Raw genomic sequence first — 24509 nt, forward strand, 5'->3', positions numbered from 1 at the left:
GTGGAAGGACCATAAAACTAGATCAGGCTGAGTTTATTGATATGGCCCCCCTGAGTGGAAATTCTATGTTTAATATGGAAACTAGCATAGTTTCTAAAAAGAGGTGTCAAAAGTTTATTTGAATGTTGATTGGAGCGTTTTTCAAAAGATGGCCTACTGGAAAGGGGTTGGAGATGCTTGGTAGTCTTTGACTCAGTGTGGATGAAGGGGTTTTATGGCTCAGGAAAACTGCAGTGCTAGAGTTGGCAGGTACAGTGTGTAAAACCCAGTCTCCCACAATGGACAGGCGCAGAAGACATGCCTTCACTAGTCCTGTCAGAGACAAAATGGTGGAGGTGCACCAGCACAGTTGAGGAGCTTTGTTTTTGCCTTTTTTCTTGTGCCAGATCTTAGGGTCAGAGATGCTGCTGTCAGTTGCATGAGTTCAGTGAAATGGATTTAATTGGTCCCCGAGGTAACAGGCCTGGTGGCAACACCGAATCACCAAAGGCACGGTGATCGTGGTTACTGTAATGGGCAGCATAGACAAAGTAATGTCCATAGTGGCCTGACCCATAATGGTCAGCACATGCAAAGTAAATTATATGATGTCATGACTCATGTGGATCTTTGGTAATGGTTAATCAATCATAATGTTTCCAGTCATGAAATAGATAAAAAAAAAAAACTACTGGATTTTTATTTGATCTGTGTAAGTGGAAAAATTCTGAAACAAATGAAACAGGCTTCATTGGACTGTGGTAAAAGGCAATTTCTGTCCATGAATTGATTTGCAGACTTGAGGTTAGAGTGTAGATCCAGAACCCCTTGAATGAAGGGATGGCAAAGTTCCCCTGAGGAAGGACCCTGATAAAATACCTAAGAGTTTACTGTTTGTGTATCTCCAGTCTTTCCCCTAGAGTGACCTACAACCTTTTGGATTTTTTTTCTTTTCTTTTTTTCGGAGCTGGGGACCGAACCCAGGGCCTTGCGCTTGCTAGGCAAGCGCTCTACCACTGAGCTAAATCCCCAACCCGACCTACAGCCTTTTACAAGAGAAACCGTACACTGGGAGAAGGGAAACAATCAGACTTTACAGGTCTATTGGTTCTGAATTAATGCTGATTCCAGGAGATCCCAAGAAACACCGTGGCCATCCAGTTAAAGTGGGAGTTCATGAAAGTCAGAATTTGGCCTGAAGTCCTACACTCAGTAAATCCAGGGGGTCCCCAAACTCAACCTGTGGTAGTCCAAGAATTATAATTGGGGTAGATATAAGTTGGCACAGTTCTCACATTGGCTCCCTGATCTGAGGTGTAAAGGCTATTATAGTTGGAAAGGCTAAATGGAAAAAGCCTTTAGAGTTGCCTCCACCAAAGGAAAATAGCGAACCAAGACAAGCATCATGTCCTTGGAGGAACTGTAGAAATTAGTGACTTGAAAGATGCAGAGGTGGTGGTTTCCACCACACCTCTCTTTAACTCACCTATCTGGCCAGTGCAGAAGACAGAGGTCATAGGGTATGACAGTTGATTATGAAAACTAAATCAGAATGACTCCTATTGCAGCTACAGTTCTAAAGCTGGTGTCCTTACTTGTAACTTTAATTTGTTTAATGTCTACTTTTAATGATGACCCTTAAACACTTTAACCTTGTAGCCCACCACTCACCAGAGGTAGTGGAGAGAAAGGATACAAGGGGTAAAAGGGGGGAGTGGATCTGTTTAGAAGAATTCTTTGGAACAACTCCCGTCTGTGTTGTCTGGAAGTCAACGGTTCAGTTCACAGGTCAGCAGCAGCAGTGCAATCCACTGGCAAACACTTCATGGATGCACCAGCAGTCCAGGTCAGTAGAGTTGGGACAGCAAACACGAATCAGCAGCAGTGGTGCTACCTAGCAGAGACAGCCAGGCCTCAGCCTCAGCTCCAGTCAACAGCAGGTACCCAGAGGGATCCCAGGAGGAGTTCTTGGTTGTGCTTCTCTCAGGGAAGTCAAAATCAGTTAAGATGTGAGCCCCACAAGTGTTGCACAGTGAGCTCTATAAGATGTGAACCCCACAAGTGTTGCACAGCTAGCTCTATGAGCAAGCCTAGCTCAGCCTCCATCACTACCATCGAATGCTATTTAAATCTTCCAAAGACCATGCGTCCTCCACAGGCTTGCCTCAGCGTGTGTCTTGCCTCAGCGTGTGCATCTTTCTCAGCTGACACCACTCTGCTAATTGGCTCCAGTCCACTAAAGCAGCAAGAAGCTGCAGCAGATCACTAGAAGTCTGTGGTGTGTTCCTCTCTATGGAGTCCAAGAAATACAGCTCAACTATGCAGTGTAAGATAGACCAGCACATGCATGCTGTTGTAGAAGAATCCTTCATCATGTGTCCTTTCATGTGCTTGCTTTAACAGAACATCCTCTCTCCTGTGTCTGCTTCAGCAAAACATTCCTTCACAAGTCTGTCTTGGTCTTTTCCTGTGTCCACTTCAGGAAAACACTCGTTCACATGATTGCCCCAGCAAAAAGCCATCCAATACACTGACTTTCCAAAGAACCCTTAAGTTTCCACTTTACTTACTTGAACAAATTGCCACATCTAGTACCTGGTATGTAGCTATTGATCTAGCAAATGCCTTTTTCTCAGTACCTGTCCATAAGGACTACCAGAAGCAATTCGCTTTCAGTTGGCAAGTCCAACAATAAACCTTTGCAGTTTTACTCAAGAATATACTAACTCTCCAACCCTGTGTCATAGCCTGGTCAGAAGGGATCTTGATCATCTGTCTTTTCCACTAAATATCACATTGATAGACTATATTGACAACATTATTCTGATTAGATCAAGTAAACAGTAGATAGCAACCACTTTGAACTCATTGGTTACAAATGCATATCAGAAGATGGTAAATCCAATTAGAAATTCACTACCTCAGTGAAATTCTTAGGAGGCCAGTGATGTGGGCCATGCAGAGCTATTCCTTCCATGGTGAAGAACACATATTGGACCTGGCCCCTCCCACCACAATGTTTAGTGGCCTGTTGGATTCTAGAGATCTCACAATCATTACTTGGATATGTTACTCTGGCCTATATACCAAGTGACTCAGAAAGTTGCTAGCTTTATACAGGGACTGGAATAGGAGAAGGCTTTTTAACAAGTCCAGGCTGCTATGTCACTGTCACTTAGACCATATGATCCAGCTGACCCAAAGACACTTGAGGTTTCAGTGGCAAATAGGGCTGCTCTTTGGAGCCTTTGACAAGCCTGTATAGGTGAATCACAGAAGAGTGCTTCGGGATTTTGGAACAAGGCTATACTATCATCTGTAGACAACTGTTCTCCCTTGGAAAGCTGTTGGACTGCTATTGGGTCTTATTGGAGCCACCAAGTTACCATGTGACCTGAGCTACAACCTCATGAGCTGGGTGTTATCTGACCTACAAAGTCATTAAGTAGGATGGGCACAGCAGCAGTCTATTATCAAGTGGAAGTGAAATATTCATGATCAGGTCTATTCATGATCAGGTCCTGGAGGCACAAGCAAGTTATTCGAATAAGTTGCCCAAAAGTCTATGGTTTCTACTCCCATTACAATGCCTTCTGCTGTGCTTCATGGGGTGTTCCCTATGATTAGTTGACACTGGAAGAGAAAACTGCCGCCTGGTTTATTGGTGGTTCTGCATGCTATACAGGCACCATCCAGACATGGACAGCTGCAGCATCACAGCCCCTTTCTAAGACAACCCTGAGAAACCACAGAAGGGAAGTCTTCATAGTAGGCAGAACTTTGAGCAGTACACATGATCATATATTTTGTTTGGAAGTAGAAATGACCAGATATATGCATTTGATGCATGGGCTGTAGCCAGTGGACTGGCTGGATGGTAATGGATTTGGAAAGAACATGGTTAGAAAATTGGTGAGAAAGGCATCTGAGGAAGAAGTATGGGATAGATCCTCCAAATGGGTGAAGAATGTGAAGATACTTGTGTCCCGTGTCACCAAAAGGTGACTGCAGCTAAGGAGTTCAGTAACCAGATAGATAAAATGACTCGTTATGTGGACAGTCAGTCTCTTTCTCCAGCCATTCTTGGCATTGCCCAATGGGCCCATGAATAAAGTGACCGTGGTGGCAGAGATGAGGTTATGCATGACCTCAACAACATGGACTTCCACTCATCAAGGCTGACTTGGATACAGCTACTGCCAACAGTAAATACCAACACTGAACCCCAGATACAGCATCATTCACCAGTATGAGCAGCCAGCAATCTGGTGGCAGACTGACTACATTGGACCACTTCCTTTGTAGAAAGGACAATTGTTCTTACTGGATACTTATTCTTATTATTGATTTGCATTTCTTGTATATAATGCTTCTACTGTAAAAACTTTCATAATGGACTTATTTACCATCATAATATTCTACACTGTATTGTTTCTGACCAAGGAACTTCACAGCCAGAGAAGGTTAACAGTGAGCCCGCAATCATGGAATCCACTGGTCTTCCATGCCCCCCACCACCCTAAAGCACCTGACCTGAAAGAAAGATGGAGTGGCCTTTTGAAGACACAGTTACAACACCAGTTAGGTGGCAGCAGCATGGAAGGCTGGGCAGAGTTCTTTAGAAGGCAGTATATGCTTTGAATCAGCATCTCCCATAGCCAAGATTCATGGGTCCAGAAAGCAAGGAATAGAAAAGGGAGTAGTTCTACTCACTATAACCTGGAGTGACCCACTAGGAAATTTTTTTCTTGTTCCCTCAACCTTAAATTCTGTTGTCTTAGAAGTAATGGTTCCTGAATAGGGAGTGCTCCAGCCCGGAGACACAGCAAACATTCTACTAAAATAGAAGTTCAGACTTCACCCTGGCCATGTTTGTGTTTCTAATGCTCTTAAGCCAACAGGCTAAGAAAAGAATAACAGTGTTAAGAAGGGTAGTTGATCCAGATTACCATAAGGACGTTGGATTGTTTCTCCACAATGGAGGTAAGAAAGATTATGTCTGGAATGCAGGATATCCTTTAGGGTGTCTCTTGAAGTTACCAGGTTCTGTGATTACAGTCAGTGGGAAACTACAATAACCTAATCCACAGGCCTGCCAGAAATGGGAGTCTGAGTAACTCCTTCCTGAACAGAAGGGCCTGCTCAGGTTCTTGCCTGAAGGTAGAGGAAATACAGAATGGGTAGCACAGGGAAGTAGTTATAAAGACTAGCTAAGTCCACATGACTAGTTACAGAAATAAGGATTATAATTGACATGAGTGTTTCTGCTGAATTTTGTTAAATATGCGTTTGTACAGATATTTATGTTTTCTTTCCTTAATTTCTTTATCTTATGATGTAGTATCAAGAGAATATCATGGTTGCCATATTAAAGTTTGAGACAGTAAAAGAATATCCCTTGAGGGACATTGCCACCTATTCTAAATTTAGTCTGTATTTATGGTTGTGCAAGGGATGGTTATATCATTGTAGGTGTAATTATGACCCATTAAATATAGAATGCATTTGTAATTATATGTTGGGTAGTTATATTGTGTTTAGGTATTATTATGACCTGATTATTTTTTATTTGGAAATGAATTAAGCATGATATAAAGAGATATGGTTGTGTGTCAGGTTGACAAGGAGTAGATTTGTAATGACTATTCTATTCATTTTTTTGTCACCTTGACTACATCTAAGATTAATTAAAACCCAAAAATGGAGGGTACACCTATGAGATATATTTTTGCTTATTTGAAGTAGTGCAATCCATGTTTAATCTGAATCTTTGAGATATGAAGACACACACACCTCTAATTCAGATCATTTGAGCTGGGACCCATAATCTGGGCCAAACTTCTCTGGAAACCCACATAAAAACATAGAAAAAGAAAAGTTTTACTCTTTGCATACTTGCTCTGGCCTTGCCGGTAATTCCATTCCTTTACTGGCATTAGAACCTACCTCCTTGGGATTCCAGCATCTACTGAAGACCAACTGAGACATCTAGTCTCATAGACTGAGCAACTACTGACTCCTGGACTTTGTGTTCAAGTCAGCCATTGTTGGATTAGTTGGACTGCAGCATATGTGTCATTCTAACAAATCCCCTCTATAAATAGAGATTCATTCTGTAAGTTCTGTTATGCTAGAGAACCCCAACTAATACCCCAACATAGTGGGATTTTATGTGCTCTTATATTTATTTATTTATTTATTTATTTATTTATTTATTTATTTATTTATTCTTGTTTTGTGTGTATAATTGTTTTGCCTGTATATATGTGCTTGTATATATGCCTATGAACCACAAGCATGCAGTACCCTCAGAGGCCAGAAGAGGATGTCAAATCCCCTGGGCCTAGAGTTACACATGGTAGCTGTGATGTGGACGCCAGGAAGTAAACCCAGATCTTCTGGAAGAATAAGTGCTCTTAACTACTAAGCCAGCCCTTCCCTACCTTTTCTGCATTTCCTAAGAGCCCCAAGCCATGTAAGCTTAGCCCAGAAGACCTCGAACTACATTCATGTGAAGTCATACTCACTGCTTCTTGCTCTATATTCCAGCTGTCATTCACTCTTTTTTTTTTCTTTTTTTTCGGAGCTGAGGACTGAACCCAGGGCCTTGCACTTGCTAGGCAAGTGCTCTATCACTGAGCTAAATCCCCAACCCCTGTCATTCACTCTTGAATGGCTCCTGTGCCTAATACCTATATATGGCTTTGGACTTCCATAGAATAAAAAAAAAAAAAAAACTGCCCTTTTTTGTTTTGTGTGAGATCTTAGTGACAGAGGAGAAAAGAGTAAGCCTGACAGCTGGGTCTTACTCTCCTACAGAAGCCATCTGCCCTGGGAATACTTGGGACAGCCTTGTGAGTGGTAGAGGGGAGAGTGAGGAGGCACAGTGCTCTCGGTGCTACGCCACTTTTCCTGTCTCTTGTCTTTTCCTTCCTCTACCCTAGGCTATGTGGCATCCATCTTGGGTAGAAGGAGGCCTCTCCCGAGGATCTGTGCACAGAACCAGCAGCTTCGGGCACAAGCAGAGCGACAGGCAGTAAACTTTGTGGTACAAGGTACCAGAGCCCCTAGCCTGCCACTGTGTGTGGCTCCTTCCCTGCAGGTCTGTGTTTCCTGCTCCTCGGGTATTTGGAGGTTTGTTGTGGTATTCATTCTCTGAAACTCTCCTGCATGGGCCTCACCACCCTCACCTGCCCTACCTGGCAGGAAGTGTCATCACAGCTGTGGACGGGTGGCAGAGCTGTGCTTGTGTCTAAGACGGTTTTGGAAGGATCTGGTGAGGCACACCTCTAACACTAACCCTAGGATTGCAAGCTAAAACAGAAACATTGAAGCCATCATGAACTAAGTAAATAGCTAGACCTGTATAGGAAAAAAATGAAATAAAGAGATGGCCTCCCATGACCCATGGAGGCCATTCTGTTCCCCCTCTAAAAGCAGAAATCTGAGTCTTTAGGAGCTTCATGAGCAACACAGCCAGTCCTAGAAATGGGTTACTTGACCTGGGTCGAGACCCCTCTATTGTACCTGAGAATCTGGCTGGTGTCAAGTTTTCTCAGCACTGAGAAGCAAGCAACTGCTGCCTGGAAGAAACGTGGTTTGCTTCCACTTGCAAAAACGCCTTCATTGTTAGCCAGGAGAGTAAGCAGTGTCTTATGTGGGAAATGTCTCTGTAACAGCTCAGACACTGTGTGCCACATACCTCAGGCACTAAAACAGAACCCTTTGTGTCCACAGGCTCAGCCGCAGACCTCTGTAAGCTAGCCATGATTCGCATCTTTGCTGCAGTAGCCACATCCCCGACCCTGACAGCCAGGTCAGTGAAGTAGTCATTTTTTTTCTGGGCCCAGCCTTGAACTTCTGCCAGAGAGATTTGTCAGGTGCCAAAAGGGCATTATTCCTTCTGCCTACCATACTATCTACCCTCCATCTTACCCTAAGGACCCCAAGCCCCTCCCATGGGCCTTTGCACACCAGGGTGCCCATATCACTGCCTAAGTGGGTCAGCACCTTTGCTCCCGGGAAAGCTCCTGTAGGAAGAACACAGCTTCCCTAGGTGGAAATATGAAAAGGGTCTCATGGACCCCTCCCTATGTAGTGGCCCCAAGAGGGCTTTGGGGACATGGAAACCTACTTGCTATGGGCATTCCTCACCACGCTCACCATTTTCTATTGGCCTGAAATATACTTCATACTCAAGGTATTAATTTTCCCTATCAGCATTCTCTCATCTTTCTTTCAAAACTTTATTTCTTCAAACATTTCCTCTGTCCTTTTTGGCCTTGTACCTGTGTTCTTGGGTGATTTTCACACCTTGGCACAGGAGTGTGCACTATGGGTTGGTGCCATACATAGCTGAAGGCAGGAGGCCTAGCCTCAAGCCCTGTTGTCCACTGCCTTTTGCAGCTCTATTCCAGACATGTTTTTACTAAAAAGAAAGAGGTTAGGAAGCTGCAAACTTCCTCTGGGAAGTGTCTCAGAGGGAGGTGCAGACACTACAGCACAGCATTGCTCCAGGCATGGCCAAGAGTTAGCTGGGAGCAGACTATGCAAAGTTTGAGCCCACCTGGTTTCTCTTGTCACCCTTCCTGTCTTCTGCCTAGTAGTCTCAGTGATTCCCTCCCAATTCCCTGCAATTCCTGAAGGTCTGTACATCTACCCACTCCCACTGTTCTGGAGATAACCTCTAGCTTCTAGCTTCACTTGGGCTGTGCATGTTGTATTCTGAAATTTCCTAAATTCAGAAAGCATCCTTCTTTCAGTTCTTGCCTGAGGTGTGTGTACTGACAGCACATAGCACGGCATCTACCACATGCAAGGCTAGCAAGGTGCCTTTCTGTTGCTGTTTTGGAATTGTTGAAAGGTGTTGGCATATTAAGGCTTAGGGTCTCCTTGGTGGGAATACCTTTCCAAAATGTGAGCACAGAGAATCTGACTCAGGAATACAGAGAAGAGGAAATGAGACAATAAGCAGCATGTACCTTGTCCAAATCCAGGCAGAGCCAAGCTAGGGCTAGGTGTCCTCCCAGGCCTCAGAGTCTCCTCCCTTATACTACCACACAAATGTACTTCTAGGAGGGAACCACAAAGAACTCAGTATGGCTAGAGTGTGCTATAGGAGGGAGCTTCCTAGCAGGCTCTTGTCAAAGGGATGAGATTAGTCCCTTCTGGAAAGTTCTCTCAAATGAACCAGGATCTGTCTGCCTGTGTCAGGTCAACCAGATGCAGATACAGTAGCTCTGTGCCCTCTGTAGAGCAGATATATGCTATGGAGGCATGCCCTCCTTCTGGGAGCCTGGGTGGTCTAAGCCTGCATTCTTCTGTTTCTCCTGTTCGTCCCTGTGCCCCAGCTTCCAATGAAAGTGTGATGTCTCTGTGTCTGTGATGGTGGTGTGTGAGTGACTAACAGTCACACTTATTAGGTCCTGCCACACTGGCAGCTCAGATTGCACGGTGTGATTTCAGGAAGTGTGAAGGCACTTCTGCTAAATCTGGACAGAGTTGCAAGTGCCTCTTCTGGAGTTTCTGCCCATTTGAAAAGTATTCCACTTGGGAGCCAAGGCCTGCCAAACACCTTGATGTTAGTTTAAGGAAACACATCAGTACTACAGTTTAGTCCCTGTCCTGTCCTGCTACAGTCGGACTTCTGGAAGGGAAGTATTGGTGCCCTAGCCAGAGGCAGTACATAAGACACAAAGATACCCCTGTGAGAATGTCTCTGAGGAATAGCGAATGTATACTTCACTATTCCATAGTCTGCTCATGCCTGCACACTCTTTAGGATGTGCATTTGTTGGCCTCTAGTAACAATGGCCTGGCTACAGTAGCCTGGGCTCAAAAAGGTATACTGTTGTCCTGCCTGAGAAGTCCAAGGCACAGAGGTTGCTGGCTTTATTTTTGAAGCTCAGGCCCTTTCCCTTTGATGTCATGATAGACGTGGCTGCTCTGATGATCATAGCACCTTCTAGGCAAGAGAAAGGTAGTAATGGTCAAAGCAACCCTTTACATGTCTTCCTGGGAGTGGGAAAACAGATGACCTCTGGGACACCCCACCATAGAAGAAATCTATGCATGCTGAGAATGTAGCCCTTTCTCTTTCCCATTCATCAGCAAAAGGGTAACAGAGAAGACAGATGGACAGTTCAGCATAGAACTCTGCTGTCAAGTACCATCATGGCTACTCTACTCAGACATTTAAAGGCTGCTTCTTCCTTCTTGCCAGTGAGCACCATCAGATCCCAATATCACTGCTGTCATAAGGGAATTGCTACAACTTCCCTGTGAAGCCTCAGCTTCTAGCTACCACAGGAGAACAGGGCAAACAGCAGTGGGAGACATATGGCATGTGATTGTTGCCTTCAGAGTCCCATCCATGAGACAGAGCAAGAACCATAGAGGACAGAGCACATGGGATCCTTCTATGCCCTCAACCCTTCCTTGAGGTCTATAGGTCCTGGTGACCATCCCTACCTCATGTACTACAGACTCCAGCCCTGAGTGTGCACCCACAAAAATGCTAGCACCAAGCCTGGGGAGTACACATTCACAGGATTCTGAAATGTCATCTCCCTGGGAAGCTTGGGCACTAGGATCCCACCCTTCAGGGAGCCTAGGTTTGAACAAGCTAGCACATGTGCTAACTTAGGTCTGGGTTGAGTACCCAGATATTCCCAGCATTTCACTTCTCATCCTGGGCAAGTCTGTGCCTGCTCCTCCAACATGCTTACTCAACAAAGCACTGCTTTCTAGATTCCTACTGATGCCAGAAGGAGCTAAGGAAGCCATACAGGACTGTGGAGAAAGGGAAATCTGGGCAGCCCTCAAAGCCAAGTTCAACTAGAGCTGTGGCTTGGTGCCCCAGAGTACATGTTCAATACTGTATGGACCACCCAAAATACCCATATCCGATGTGGCTTTGTACCTTAAAATTTTAAAGTTTTTCAAGTTCTGTTGAGTATTTTAAGACTTTTAAAAAATTTTTTTTAAAAAGTGCCCATCGCTTCCTCTAAGCTGGGGGTACATTCCCAACACATTCTAGATTTAGTCTCCCTGCTCCCAGCAGGAGTAGCTCTCCTAACCCTCCTCAGCACTGCTGCCCCTTTGTGCATCATCAAATCCCTGTCAGTGGAAAGTGGGGAACATGGCAGCTGGTGGTGGTGTGGTGGCTTATGCCTTTTATCCCAGTCCTTGGGAGGCAGAGACAGATGAATCTCTGAGTTCAAGGCCAGTGTGGTCTGCAGAGTGAGTTCCAGGACAGCCACAGGTATGCAGAGTAGGGAGGGAACTAGGGAACATGAATAGGTCCCATGTGTTTTGCTTTCCCTGGGGAGTTCTTTTTCTGCTCTACCAGTCTTCCATGAGCATAAAATGCTCAGCCTGGTCAGGGGCTGGACAGCTCTCCAGAAGTCGTGTCTCCTTCTCTCCTGGCCCCTCCTGTCTACATCTTGGAGCTGTCTGGTGGTAAGCAATCCCAGACCATAGTGCCAGGATGACTATAACCTATTCCACACAGAGCCACACTCTTTATAAGCCAAATACCAACCAACCTATAAGGAACGTTGAAGGACAACCTTAGGTCCAGTGTGGAGGTATCCACACTCCCAAGTGACTTCCTTCCTCTCCAGGTTAGTTGCCCAAATCCATGATGAGCTGCTGTTTGAAGTAGAAGATACTCAGATCCCTGAGTTTGCAGGTGCGTCTAGGGGAGCACAGTGGGTGGTGTATCCAACAGTTAGGAAATTTCCTATCTCCTTGAAGCTTCTCCTCTCAGTCTCTCAAGGCTTCTCCCAGCTGTCAGCTTACTTGGTGACCCTAGTAAGAGACGATATATGTCTAGTGCTCCAGAACAGCCATGAAGCTTCTGTGCACAAACATCTATGGCTCAAACTCCCACGATAGATCGCACAGTCAGGGCCACAACGACACCTTCAGAGGCATGACAAGAACATTAGGCCTTTGCCAAAAGCATCAAAGATAATGGCCTTCCATGCCCAGACTATTTGGACTAGGAAGAATAACCTGGTACCTCCTCCTAGCTCTACCATCACAGCCAGAACTGCTGGTGTGGCCACAACACCTACCTGTCTCAGTTGGCCTGCCACTTCTGTGAAGTGCTGGGGTAGAAGGGTGGGGCCAGCTCATTCAGTACAGTGACCAGAACGGTGGGCTGAGGGTCCTTTAAGCTACATTCTGAGCCATGGATGCGCACACTGGGAGTTGAACAAGCTTTTACATGAGAGGATCAAGGGTTTGAGTGACTTGTAGATCCAAGAAGCAATCGGGTACCTTGGTTCAGGCAGCATTAAGCCTGTAGGTTCCTCAATCCTCAACTCTTGGGGCCTGGAAGCCAGAAGGCTGGCCAGACCTTGACCTACACAGCCTGTAAGCAACTGCTTTCCTGTTCTAGCTCTTGTCAGAAGGATCATGGAGTCCTTGCAACAGGTACAGACCTTGGAACTGCAGCTGCAGGTAAGGAAACACATCTGCCCAGCATCGCTGCTCTATCCCTTATACCCGAGTCAGCTCAGGGTGGGCAAGAAGGCACTATCCCAGCCCCAGAGGCCAGGAGGGCAAGGAGGAAGGCAAATTTCAGTCTTATGCACCAGGACTACTGCCCTTCCAGCCCACACTTGCCCTGCTGAGGAACCCTTTCCTACTTGGCTGCTCCCTGGTAAGAAGCCACCACCATGGGTATCTGCTGTTTCTCCTACCAGCCTCTGGCTAAACCTCTTCCCTGAGACTCAGCATCACTGAAGGTGTGAGCACCAGGCCCACCTACTCCAAGTGCACCCCAGGACACGTCTAAGCACAAGCCCACTCTCACCTGCCTAGACACTGCTTAGAGGTAGTTCTGGGTTCTTGTCAAGAAAAGACCTTTGGATGTCTCAGCATAGGCTCCCCAGAGCAGTATGGGTAACCAGGCAGTGAGCACAGGTGGGGGCCTTGAAACCTGTAGAGCCACCCAGATGGTACCAGAAACACATCTTTTCATTTAGTAAAGAATCCAGCCCAGTGGATCCCTCAGAACTGAGCAGAGCCACAGAAGATGGCTGACCACCTTTCAGAGCAGCCTTGGCTTCTGCTCACAGGCTCTGAGATCTTCCTGGAAAAGGCTCTGCCTACTCACTTTTCCCTTTATTGAAAGACACCCTATAGCACACCAGACATGACACGCCTCTAGGTGGCCAAGTGGCAGAGTCAAGGAGCGACATATTTACCCAGTTGGTGGCAGGACTCCTCCTAACCGAGGTAGTCTACAACACCTACAATGCCTGTGGTGAACCAAGAAGTAGGTGCTGAGGGAGGAGCTTGAAGCCAAGGAAACTAAATTTAGCTGCCATCAGGGGGCCCTCATGAGGCAGAAGACTGTGGCAAACAGCTGAGGGCCAGCCCCTTTCTTCTGACAAGGTGGCTTTGTCTAATGCCTTGTGAAAAAGCCCACCTTTAGTCAGGGTCTTCTGCCCCCTGACAGGGTGAGCACATGTTGTACTAAGACATTCCTGCCCTAAAGCACCATGCCTGGGTGCCCTGTAGGCCTACACACTGGCTGAGACCTGGTAGATAGGGAGGTCCACCATGGTCCATGCATGTGAGCTTACAACAGGGAACATGGGACTTTACATCTGAGTGTCCATATGTATGCCGGGATGAGTGTCCCTGAGCACTGCTTCCTCATCAACCTGCATGGGGCCTGGGAGGTGGCTGGGTTTCTCCTTGGAGCTCATTTCTGGTTGTCACCCCACAGGTGCCCCTAAAGGTGAACTTGAGTATTGGCCGCTCATGGGGACACCTGACCCCACTGCAGGAGACCCTGGGCTCAGCCTGACCCATCTCCCAGCAACAGTCCAGCAACCAGTGAGGTCCCTGCTTCCTACCCCCATAAAGGGCTTTTTCTTTCATCCTGCGTATCTGTATCCCTGGGCAACAGTGGAATGAGAGAGTTTGTTTCCACCAATCCATCCTACAGCCTTTTCCCATGTCACAAGCTTGCACTCTATGAGGGCTAAACTATACAGGCTACATTAACCCTTTGTGGAACAACTAGGGTACCTGAAGTAAATGCCTAATGAGAAGCTGACTGTATCCATGTGCGAGTGGTTTCTTCCTATGGGTACACACCCATGTATACAACATACAGTCTGCTCGTCAAGAAGCTGAGCATTTGGCCCTTGATGAGTGTCCACCCAGGCCATATTCTTCTTTGTGCCAACATAATCCAGTATGGACCATGTCCAGTAAGGGAGCTGATGTCTAGCACTGGGAGGGCACCACAAGGTTTAAGATAAAAGGCCAGCTTCATGGCAGGTAGCCTTCTGCTTAGGTTTCAAAGATGGGCTTTGTTATGTCACCCAAGCCCAAGAAAAGATCACCGAGTCCCTCTACCTCTGGGAAGGGCAGCTCCTGACCACTGCCATGGTTACATTGTTCCAGAGGAAAGTCCTAGAAAGATGTCCAGGGGCTGAGCTTAGTGTCTGAGTTTTGGAAACCCTCCCCCAGCCTTCAAGAGTCTCCCTACTGACAAGACTGGCTGGTAGCTGCACAGGGTCTGACGGGTGTAAAGAATGCATGTCTTCATTCACTGAGACGTCTACCCCTCAACCTGGCCAACACTGATACCTGTGAAGATCCAAATCTCATCTTAGGATCCATTCCTAAGATGCATGTTGGTAGACAAGTAGACAGCAGCAGGGGTTATATGGAGCCACACAGCAGGAGGCTGCCAGCACCACAGAGTCCAGAAGAGTGAAACTCCTCATGGATCCAACCCCCATAAGCCCAGTGGTGAATATCTACCAGACCTAGGTCAGAACAGTAGGGCTGAGACCAGAGGTGTCTCAGCTGTACCTGAAGTTCAGTTGCCCAAAAACTATAGGAAACCAGCATATGGTAAAACCTTCTGGTTGCTGCTGGGCCTGAGGCAATCCCACCCCTCCACCCTCACCACCACTCCACCCCCACTACCTCTCCACCCTACAGCCAAGTTGTCCTATAGTCTGGCTGCTGCCTCTATATCTACCATGCTTAGGAAATCATGAAAGGCTACAGCCCCTAACCATCCCTGGAAGAGAGAAACTCAAGCCCCTCTTTCCTAGTGGGGGAGAGAGCATCATGGGAGGTTGAGCTTGGTAATAGTTTTGGGAAGGGGCCTCAACTCCACAAGGATACCAAGGCCCTAACCTTGCCTTAATAATTCCACTCCTGCTCCAGTGTCCAGCTCAGCCAAACACAGGCATAAAAAGCCCAGAGAAAGGGAAAGCCAGTACATCCACCCCAGGAGGTGCCTCAGAAAAGCACAGAGCCAGGTTCCTTCAATTCTGGTTTTATTGAAAAACAGCAGCATTGGGGGCCGTGCAGGCAGGGGCACACACCCACTTGGGCCCCCAGCCTGTCTTCTTGGGAACTCGGCTCTTCACCTGGCCCTAGGGGCTATTTTGGCACATCCTGGGGTCTCAGGACACCCCACCCCATCATGGGCTCACAGTACAAATTCAGGAACAAACCACAACAGTGAGACCTACCACTGTGCCATACCCTCTGCACCCTGGCCAAACCCAGTCCCTGTCCTGTCCAAGGGACCTCCAGCTCCTCTACCCTCCCCTCAGCTGTGGGGGAGAGGACAGAGGTGAGGACCAGCAGAGGTTCAGCTGGCCTGGTGGGGTTGTGCTACATTCACATGGAGCCGGGCAGGGCAGGGTAGGAATGGGCATAGTGAGAGACAACCACAAGACCCTGCTTCTTACCACAAAGTGCCTCCCAGATCAGAAACCATCCCCACAGGTTCCCTCCCACTGCTACTCATGTGCACATACAAACATACACATGCACACATTCATACATGGATGGAGATGCCCACACGTACTCACACCAGCTCACACACATGCAACACACGAATGTGATTTCTTGGGCACATATAGTCACATGAGCACATGATCACAAATGACATGTGCTTGTGTGTGTGCGTGCGTGCACCTCAGGTCAACTCTCGAAGGCTGCCCCTTGGGCCTGACAAGAAGATGGCCTCGTGGGTGCTGCACAGTTCCTACACACACACACACACACACACACACACACACACACACACACACACTCACTCACCATGCAAACACATACTCTCAGATGCACATACTCACATGTGCACAGATGCACATACACAATGGGCATGCACATTTATGCAGGTAAACCCCTTCTTTAAAATGGCTAATTATTGCTGTTTTAAAAAAAAATACATCCAACAGTGGTAAATCAAGGCTCATCTTCCACCAGCTTCAAGCAAGTTCCACCCACTGTCACGGACCCCTCCCTTGCTGGAAGCACAGTGATGGCAGCACCAAAGAGCAGCACAGCTCAGGGTCTGCCCCACATCCAGCATACAGTGTAGCCAAGAGACAAGGACAGAACCATCGCTGAGGCCACAACGGACCAAGAGGGCAGTAGCAACAGGTGCCAGCAGCACTGCTACCATGGACAGAGAGACACAATCATCTCAGGTCAACCCTCTCAGCCTGCCCCTTGGGCCTGACAAGAAGATGGTCTCGTGGGTGCTGCACAGTTCCTACCCAGCTAGAAGGTCACATCCAGCCCCCAAGAAGCCTGGGACACTAGCAAAACCCAAAAACTTTTGTACCCAGGCCTCTAGCCACAGGCTCAGCTCTGGAAGCCAGCTCCAGGAAGCTGTGACCATGGGGCTACCTGGGGCTGGGAAAGGCAAATAGGAATGGGCAGCATGTTTTCCAGCAACAAGTGATGGTCCTATGGTCTGTTGAGTCCCAGGCACCGGGCCAAAACCCAAGCTCACCTCAGGTGTATCCCTGATTCTGTTCTCTCACCTATCCCCTTATCTCAGGAAGGGCAACTGTGCAGGATGGGAACTGTCCAAGCCCCTGAGACTAACCTGTTATTCATGGGGCCTCCTTGCCAGAGCCAGTCATTTACCACCTCAGCCAAGTTAGCACATCCCTCAGCTGCTGCCCAGCCTCAGGACAATGCTAGAGTGAAGGGTAAGCACAGCGGTAAGATCAGGACATGGAAGAGGCTGCCGTGGCCACCAGGGCATGGCCTCACTACACTCAGGACTGTGCTGCCCCACCCTTCACGCGGCAGATCTTTGCACATGCAGGCCAGCCTCTTAGCCAAACAGCAGAGACTAGGCATCTGCAGAGACATACCTGGCAGTGGGAGCTGCCAGGGGACAGTCAAGCAATGGTATACCACATCTATGCTGTAGGGTCATCCAACACTGGCATTCTATCATCCCCCTCCCCCGGCCCTACTCTAGGGCAAATAGGACTCCTGGAAGCCACAGATCCTGAGCACAGGGCCCGACCCTAGGCTGGCTCCAGAGTACAGGTGCTGGCCACCTCGGGTGCTTGGAGGCCAGAGGGAGGGAGAGATGGCCAGCAAACTCAGAGGAGGGCCACCAAGCACATGCCCACCAAGTGAAGCAGGGAGGAGGAGGGTCTCCACAGAGGTAGAAGAAACATCAGAATCTCAACAAACGGAAACTTGACATCAAGTGCACATATGCAGAGCACATAGCTCTGGCTGGGATGATGGAGTGGACATGGCCAGGCCCAGTCATCAGCGCACTCGGCTTCCTCCGGCCCAGGGAGACAGGTATGTCTCCAGGGCCTCAGGCCCTACCAAGCTACGTACTGCCTGGTGAGGCTCCATCCTGGTGCAGCTGGAACCTACCCCACCATCCATTCCTGGAATCTCTACCAAGTCTTGGCAGCAACAGAAGGCAATGAATACTCGCGAGCCCAGCGCACTTCCCTTTATCCATGGGTTGTTCAGAGGGAAGAGATCCCCTTGAACAGATAGGTGCCAAGAGGCCAGAAGGACCACACCTCCCCCCAAGTTCCTAGGATGGAGAAATCTACTATGAGCTCATCCCAGGTCAGTATCAAAGAGACATGGGTGGCTACAGGGTCCCCATGCTCTGTGCACATGTGATCCCAGTGCTCTGCCATACCTTCCAACCCCAGACTGCAGGCCCCAAAGGCACAGGATCAGAGAAGCCTTGGCAGCTGGTGGTGTCCAGCAGACCTGGCTCCCACTTAGGCCCACCCAGGCCTCAGACACCAGCAGTCCCTACACCCCCACAACAACTAAAACTAGCCCCGAGCCGAGACCAATCCAAACAGAAAAGAGAAAAAAGGCACAACTGTTTGTTTTCCATTTTGCTAAAACACTTTACGTCTGTCTGTATAATCCAGATTAACAAAATCTGAGAGCTGCAAGAAAATAGGGTGCCGATTTCTGTACAGTCTACAAAACTCCCATCCCCAAGTGGGGACCGGGCACCACCAGGGAGGAATGTACAGGGGAGAGCGGGGTCTGTACAGTGTTCTGCAAATGCCTCAATTGCTAACAGGACAAAAGGCCCCTCAGGAAGCTGGGCTTGCTCCACCAACTCATTAACTCTAAAGAGCCTTTCTAACATTGCAGCCTTGGTGCCAGGGGCCCAGCTCTATGGTCTACCTAGCCTGCCACTCCTCACCCCAAGCCCCACACAGGAGAGTGTGTATGGGCCTTTATGCACCCCCTGCACTAAAGCTAAGTCCAAGTTTCAGCTGGCGCATGAACACTGCCAGCTACTGCCTCTCCCTGTCCTAGGCCATCCCCACCCCCATCTAGGCTGGATTCTAAATTGGACCTCAAAAAGGAGAAACGAGGAGAAGAGATGGCCTAGCAGAGTAGTCTGTAGTGGGAGGCTGGACCTACCCCAACCACCAGCTCCTGCCCCCAAAGCAGTGCCCAGCCCTTCCTATGAGGCTCTCAGACCCTCCAGTCCCCTCAGTCCTGCACACAAGGAGTCAAGGGGCAGCCTGAGCCTCATAAGCTTTGTGTTGTGAGAGCACTTTGGGGGCATTTACACTAAATTAGAGTCTCCTTCCATACTTCAAAATGAAATCTTCCACCTACCCGGCCACCCACCCCCATCAAATGGGGCCAGAGACCGTGCATATGCTAGCACCACACAGATGTGTGTCTGGAGGCTCAAACTACCATTTTGTCCCAGGAATTAAAGTCATGCAGAGTGCTATTCTGTCTACGTAACTTATTAGAGAATGGGTTGTTTCAGGCTGGGAGAAGCTGTGGCAGGCATTGCCAACAACAGCCTGGGCTAGTTACATTCACAGGGCAGACCCCACAGACAGCATGAGGCCATGGGACCTCAGGCAGCTGGGAGGTGGCCACCTGATCTAACAGGTATTGGGGGAGGTGTTCCCCCTCCCCATGAAATCCCCACCATGCTGTGCAGTGGATTGCTACAGGAGCCAGACCCAGGTGACCAGCCAAGTCAGCCAGAGCAAGGAGGCACAGGGACTGAAAAGGGAAAGAGGTAAGATGATTTCAAAGCAAAGCAGGAGTGAATAGAGCCAGGTTAGGCCAGGCCAGGCCCCACCAGAGAGCAGACAGGGTCAGGCAGGTAGGCCCTCCAGAGGCCAGCTCAGGACAGGACAAGGGAGCTCACCAGCTCAGGCCTGAAGTCCAGGCTGGGCGGGCAGCGGGGCAGGGGGCTGTGGCATGCGGCATGCTGCAGCCAGGCCATGTCCTTAGCATGCACAGGGCAAAGCAGGGCCTGAGGCCAGCTTGGCCTCCCATGGGGCAGTGGCTGGCCAGCCCAGCAGACCATTCTTCCAGAGGCCAATAGCTGGGCCTTAGCCTGGCTGGGGCCAGGGTTCTGCTCCTTGGGGGGGTTGTTGTAGAGGTTCTGTGCTTGATGGGCAAAGCTAGTCCTTCCCTGATGGAGGCAGGCTGGGCAGCTTTGTGGATAGTTCAGATGGTCCACAATGCTACTCTTCAAGGCATGATGAGCCACTCTGATGGGCTGGGGAGGCAAGGGCCATAGCTGCAGACAATCCACCCCACCAGAGTGCTGCTGCTGAGCACTCTGGACTGGGACCCTGTGGCTCCAGAACCAGCCAGGTGGTGAACCAGCAGGATGCTGAAAAAGGAAAACCCAAACAAACGCCAAGGTGAGCATTGGAAAGCAGGGCCGCACTAGGCAGCGAGCAGGAGGGCAGAGGTGGACGGGGGCAGACAGGGTGGTGGGCAGGTGGTGGTGGTCACTCCTCGCGCAGCTGCAGGCGGTAGCGGTGGTAGCGGACCTGGAAGAAGAGGCGCTCGGCCAGCGAGAGGGTCATGCCAGGCAGCACGTAGTGATCACTCGCGCCCATGTGTCTGAAGCCCAGTGACTCATAGAGCTTGTGGGCGGCCACCTTAACGGCTGTGGTGCCCAGTACCACTGCAGAGTAGTTGTGCAGCATGGCAAACTCCAACACCCTCCTGCCCAGGGCCTTGGCGATGCCTTTGCCGCGGAAGCGCGAGTCCACGGACATGCGGAGCAGCTCCACTGTGTTGTCTTCCTCATGGGCCCGAGCCGCCACGATGCCCACAACATTGCCGTCCAGCACAGCCACCCAGAAACAGGAACCTAGGAAGGACATGACAGTCAGGAACACTTTGCATGGAAGGCTGCAAAGACCTCAGAGCTGCCCATTCCAGCTGGGTGCCAAGTCAAGATATCACAATGATGCTCAATCCTCCAGTACCCAGATCCACCTTTTGGCTCTTTTGAACACCACAGGAGGCCATGATTTAGGATAACCTGCCTCGTGTACACCCTCTGAGCAGCAAGAATACTCCTCAAGCCTCAGTCCAGGCCAACCTGCCCAACTCTGCATGACTGGATCCCACATCACAAGCAGACACCATCAGTTCCAGCCCGAGTCTCTCTTATCCTGACCAGAATAGTAGTTGGAGGTGCCTAGGAGCTGGACAGGCCTTGATGAAGCAGGTTCCTAACCCCAGACCACCTGAAAAACCACAGACAACCACAGCCAGGGTCACAGGGTAGAATATGTCTTGCTGACATACTCTGAACCCCAGCCCTTGGCCTGCCGTACTCCTCCCCCAGTATCTTTGCAGGGATAGAACTGAATGAGACCCAGAAGAACGGTTTTATAACCCAGTGAGGGAGTACAGTCAGCCACACCCCCCAACCCCAGTAACCCAACCACCACAGGGCAATGAGCCAGGCCAACCATCCCCACCTACAGCGAAGCCATCCCACCCTCACCCCTACAAGAAGGGAAAGGGTGAGAACAAGGAGCTTGGATGGGAGAAATCCCGAAGGGCACAAGGCATGGGGAATCCAGTCACCATCAACTACAGGTCCACGGTCAAGGGAATACTCAGAGACTGTTCTGAAAGATGACAGCTCAGGGACTATAGGAGAGAGGGAGCGTCTGGCCTAGCCAAGAGAGTGACTGTGCTGTGTGTGATCTGGCCTCCCTTGGCCTTACCCACTCCACCTCCAGCCTCCTTCAAAGGACCACCTGTCCCCCAAACGCTCTGCACCGGTATTTGTCCTCACCCAGCAGCACTCCTTCCTAACTTCTCACCTCTTAGGAAGCCAGGTTTTCCAGTGCAGACTCAGTGCTCTACAGCTGAGGGTGCTGCCTGCTCGCCCTCCACCAGTATAGCAGAGAAAGCTGCCAACTCATGGAGGGCCCTGGTCCCAGAGCCTCTAGGACTTCCCTAACCCCATAGGCCAATTGCCCTCTTACCAGCTGCCCTCACACCCAACCACACAACCAGACCAGAGGTCAGGACTCCTCTAATACCCAGTTGTCACTCCTCCCGGGATTTGTTTCCCAACTTGCATAAGAATTTCCACAAATCTACACAGCCCAGTTAGCTGATGTCCAGTATTAGCTTTTGTGGGGTCCTGTATACCCAGCAAATGTTCAAGGGTTAGCAACCCTGGAGGGGCCTGCCGTTCAGACAGAACACAGGACAGGAACCTCTGACCACACCCATCTACTCATGCTATCTACTGAAGCCCGCTTCAGCCATTTTCCACCTTCTCTTCCCAAGCAGAGGCAGGTAGGTCGAGGGCCCTGCAGAGGACTGGAAGCTGTATTTGAATGTGGGTAAGGACTGAGGAGAACAGCAGGCACCAAGGCCAGCTGAACAGGACACTGGGGTACAGGATGGGACCACTGAGGAAGAACAGGCAAAAACTATAGCTGGCAAGGCCAGAGCAGCTGCCCTTCCTTGAAATAGACCTGGTTGCTGCTGGCCAGTCCCCTATGCTCAGCCCTTCACATCCCCAAAATGTCTCTCTCTTCTGGTTCCTACAACCCAGCCTGCTTCATGGCTTGCCTGGGAGAGAGAACAGTCTCCAGCGCCCATAGACCAGAGTCCCAGACTCTCTTTGTACAGAAAGCCTTGGGCTCTGGGATAATACCTCATGGTTCACTAGTCTAATCTAGCCAGGAGGCCAAGTAAGGCCTGGGCCCTGCTCAATCACCTGCTCCCTGGGACACCTCCTGTGCCACCCAGGATTCCCCGGCCCTGGGGCACTCTGGGCTGGCTCAGGATCCAGCCAGGACTTCACCCGCAACATACAGCAGGTACCAGGAAAAAGTATCCAACGGAGGACACGGTGGATCTAGGCCACCGAGGGAAGGACCTCTTTCTGGCTCTCCCTGCTGACACTCCACCCTTAGCTAGAGGCCTCAGTCATTCAGAAGGCTCAGGACATCAGGATCCCATAGCCCAGGCACTCTTGTGTCTGAAGGTGAAGAGGGAGGGAATAGGCAGAGTGGAGCATTCCAGAACTCACCAGGTGGCTTCATGTAGTACTGTTCAATGTCAGCCATGTCCGTGTGCAGCGCACACTCCAGGTAGGCCAGAATCACCTTGCGACTGTAGTAGTAGCGCAGGGCCAGGAGCCCGGCCGGCACCAGGCATGTCAGCAGCAGTGAGCGGGTCACAGCAAAACAGAGGGCTGCAGGCAAGGGAGCACAGGTGAGGTGGCAGGTGCAGAGGGGCACGCGGCCAGGCTGGACACGGGCAGGTCCCGCAGCACCCGGAGTCCAAACCACCTTGGTAAATCAGTGCTTAGGGATGCTCCCCACCAGGGACTGTTTCTCTTTGTAGCAGTCATGGCCGCAGTCCCTCTCTACGCTTCCTCATTTCCAAGCTCTCTGGCGTAAACACCTGCTACCTTCACAACCTGAAACAAAGGTCCACAATACAGCCTAGGCCAGACCAGTGCTGGTCAGCCCTTGGTTCCCCCAGTTTCCAAAGGAGCTCCTGCCTACTTCACCTATCCTGGTGCTAAGTCAAAGAGCTGGACAGAGACACCAGGGCACTGCCTAACCAAGCAGGTCATCCTGCGCAGCCGGGCTGTGAAGGAATCCAACTAGAGCCCTCCCTGGGCAGCTCCGGAGCCCACTAGGCTGACAGAGTCAGGCAACAAGCACCACACTGTTTCCAACTTCATTTATGCTGTGGAGGAGGAAAACGCGCAAGAGCAAAAGTTGCCTCCTTTGAATGACCTTGGGTGAGTTGCCTCAAGCTCCTCATCTGCAGAATGGGATGGCATGAAATGGGAGGGGGTGTGCTTCAAGACAGCAAAGGGTACCCTCCCTTTAGCCCTGACTCTGGCGAACAGTCTCCCTGGCTCCCCGCGGAGCTGGCTGTCTTCCCGTCATAAATTAGCACTTGAGCCTCAGGCGGCCTCCCCCGCCCGCAGATTATATATAGTTGTCGCGCCGGGCCGCAGCTGCAGCGCTACCTGCCCTGTCACGCCGCCCCCACCCGGGATGCCCCGCGACGGAGAGAACGGGCGCCGCGGACTGAGTTGCCAACCCAGTGTTTCCCAGTCCGCAGCGCCCTGCACTCAGCCCGCGCCGGTTCCCACGCCCGGCCCAGGCCCCTTGGCCGAAAGCCCGGAGCGCTGCGCCGCGGGTGCATCGGGTCTCCTCCCAGCCGGTCCAGCGCACGGACGCGGCACCGGGACTCCGACATGGGGACCCAGAAGGAAGGCAAAGAGAGTCTAGCGCGACGGTCCCCGGAGGGGTCCGCTGGACCGGCCCGCTGGAGCCGGACCCGGAGCGGGACTGCCGCAGCCCTGCCGGCCCCCCGCCCCGCGCGGCGCACTGACCCGCCAGCAGGGCGTAGAGCAGCTGGGTGCGCGGGTGCTGCCGCAGGCCTCGGAAAGCCGTGTTGGGGATGCGCTCCAAGATGCCGTCGTAGAAGATGCGGCGCGCCGCCTCCTGCTCGGCTGCGCGGAACTCGCGGATGCACACGCCGCGCCCCTCCGGCGGCCCCGCGCCCCCGGTGCCTCCGTGGGGCTGGGGACCTGCCGCGGGTGGGGGTGCGGCAGCCGGCCCGGGCGCGGCGGGCAGCGGGGGCCACATGGCTCCGGCGGCGGCGAGCAGCGCGTCCTTCTTGGCCCCCGGCAGTGCCTCATGGTCCTCCGTAGCCACGATCTTCGTCTCGCAGACCATGTCGGGAGGCCCACAATGCATGCACCCGGCCGGGCGGCGCAGCGCGGGGACGCGAGCCGGCGGCGGCGGGCAGAGCCCGAGCCCAGGGCAAGGGCGCGGCGCCCTCGGACCCGCGGCGGCGGCAGCGGCGGCAGCAGCTCAGGGGCGCAGGGCGGAGGCGGCGGGCGGCCGGGGCGCGCGCAGGGAGCTGCGCCGCATTTTGGAGAAGTATTTATAATGCAG

The 24509-nt window shown here is 50.7% G+C and overlaps 2 protein-coding genes across 21 annotated transcripts in view; one reads left to right on the top strand and one right to left on the bottom strand.

Moving 5' to 3' along the window:
- The window catches only part of Haus3 (HAUS augmin-like complex, subunit 3), a 171977-nt gene extending 157921 nt beyond the window's left edge, over positions 1–14056 (top strand). For 9 of the 20 annotated variants that reach the window (XM_063273606.1, XM_063273602.1, XM_063273609.1 and 6 more), the window contains 4 exons: positions 6924–7034; positions 7717–7795; positions 12386–12447; positions 13724–14056. In XM_063273606.1, coding sequence (XP_063129676.1) covers positions 6924–7034; positions 7717–7795; positions 12386–12447; positions 13724–13914 — 443 coding nt within the window. In that variant the 3' untranslated portion in view covers positions 13915–14056. Of the gene's footprint in view, positions 1–6923; positions 7035–7716; positions 11672–12385; positions 12450–13723 lie in introns of those variants that run through there. The other 11 variants (XM_063273610.1, XM_063273603.1, XR_010057411.1 and 8 more) reach the window with 8 other exon arrangements.
- Positions 14057–17672: 3616 nt separating this feature from the next.
- On the bottom strand, positions 17673–24308 carry Nat8l (N-acetyltransferase 8-like). The gene is made up of 3 exons (NM_001191681.1): positions 23942–24308; positions 22616–22780; positions 17673–20419 (listed from the first exon to the last, which is right to left on the bottom strand). Exons 1-3 carry the CDS (start codon positions 24306–24308, stop codon positions 20052–20054), a joined length of 900 nt encoding a protein of 299 aa, NP_001178610.1. The 3' UTR covers positions 17673–20051.
- Between the last annotated feature and the right edge of the window lie 201 nt (positions 24309–24509).

The sequence above is a fragment of the Rattus norvegicus genome, chromosome 14 (assembly GCF_036323735.1).
Source record: "Rattus norvegicus strain BN/NHsdMcwi chromosome 14, GRCr8, whole genome shotgun sequence".
In the NCBI taxonomy this organism is placed as follows: domain Eukaryota; kingdom Metazoa; phylum Chordata; class Mammalia; order Rodentia; family Muridae; genus Rattus; species Rattus norvegicus.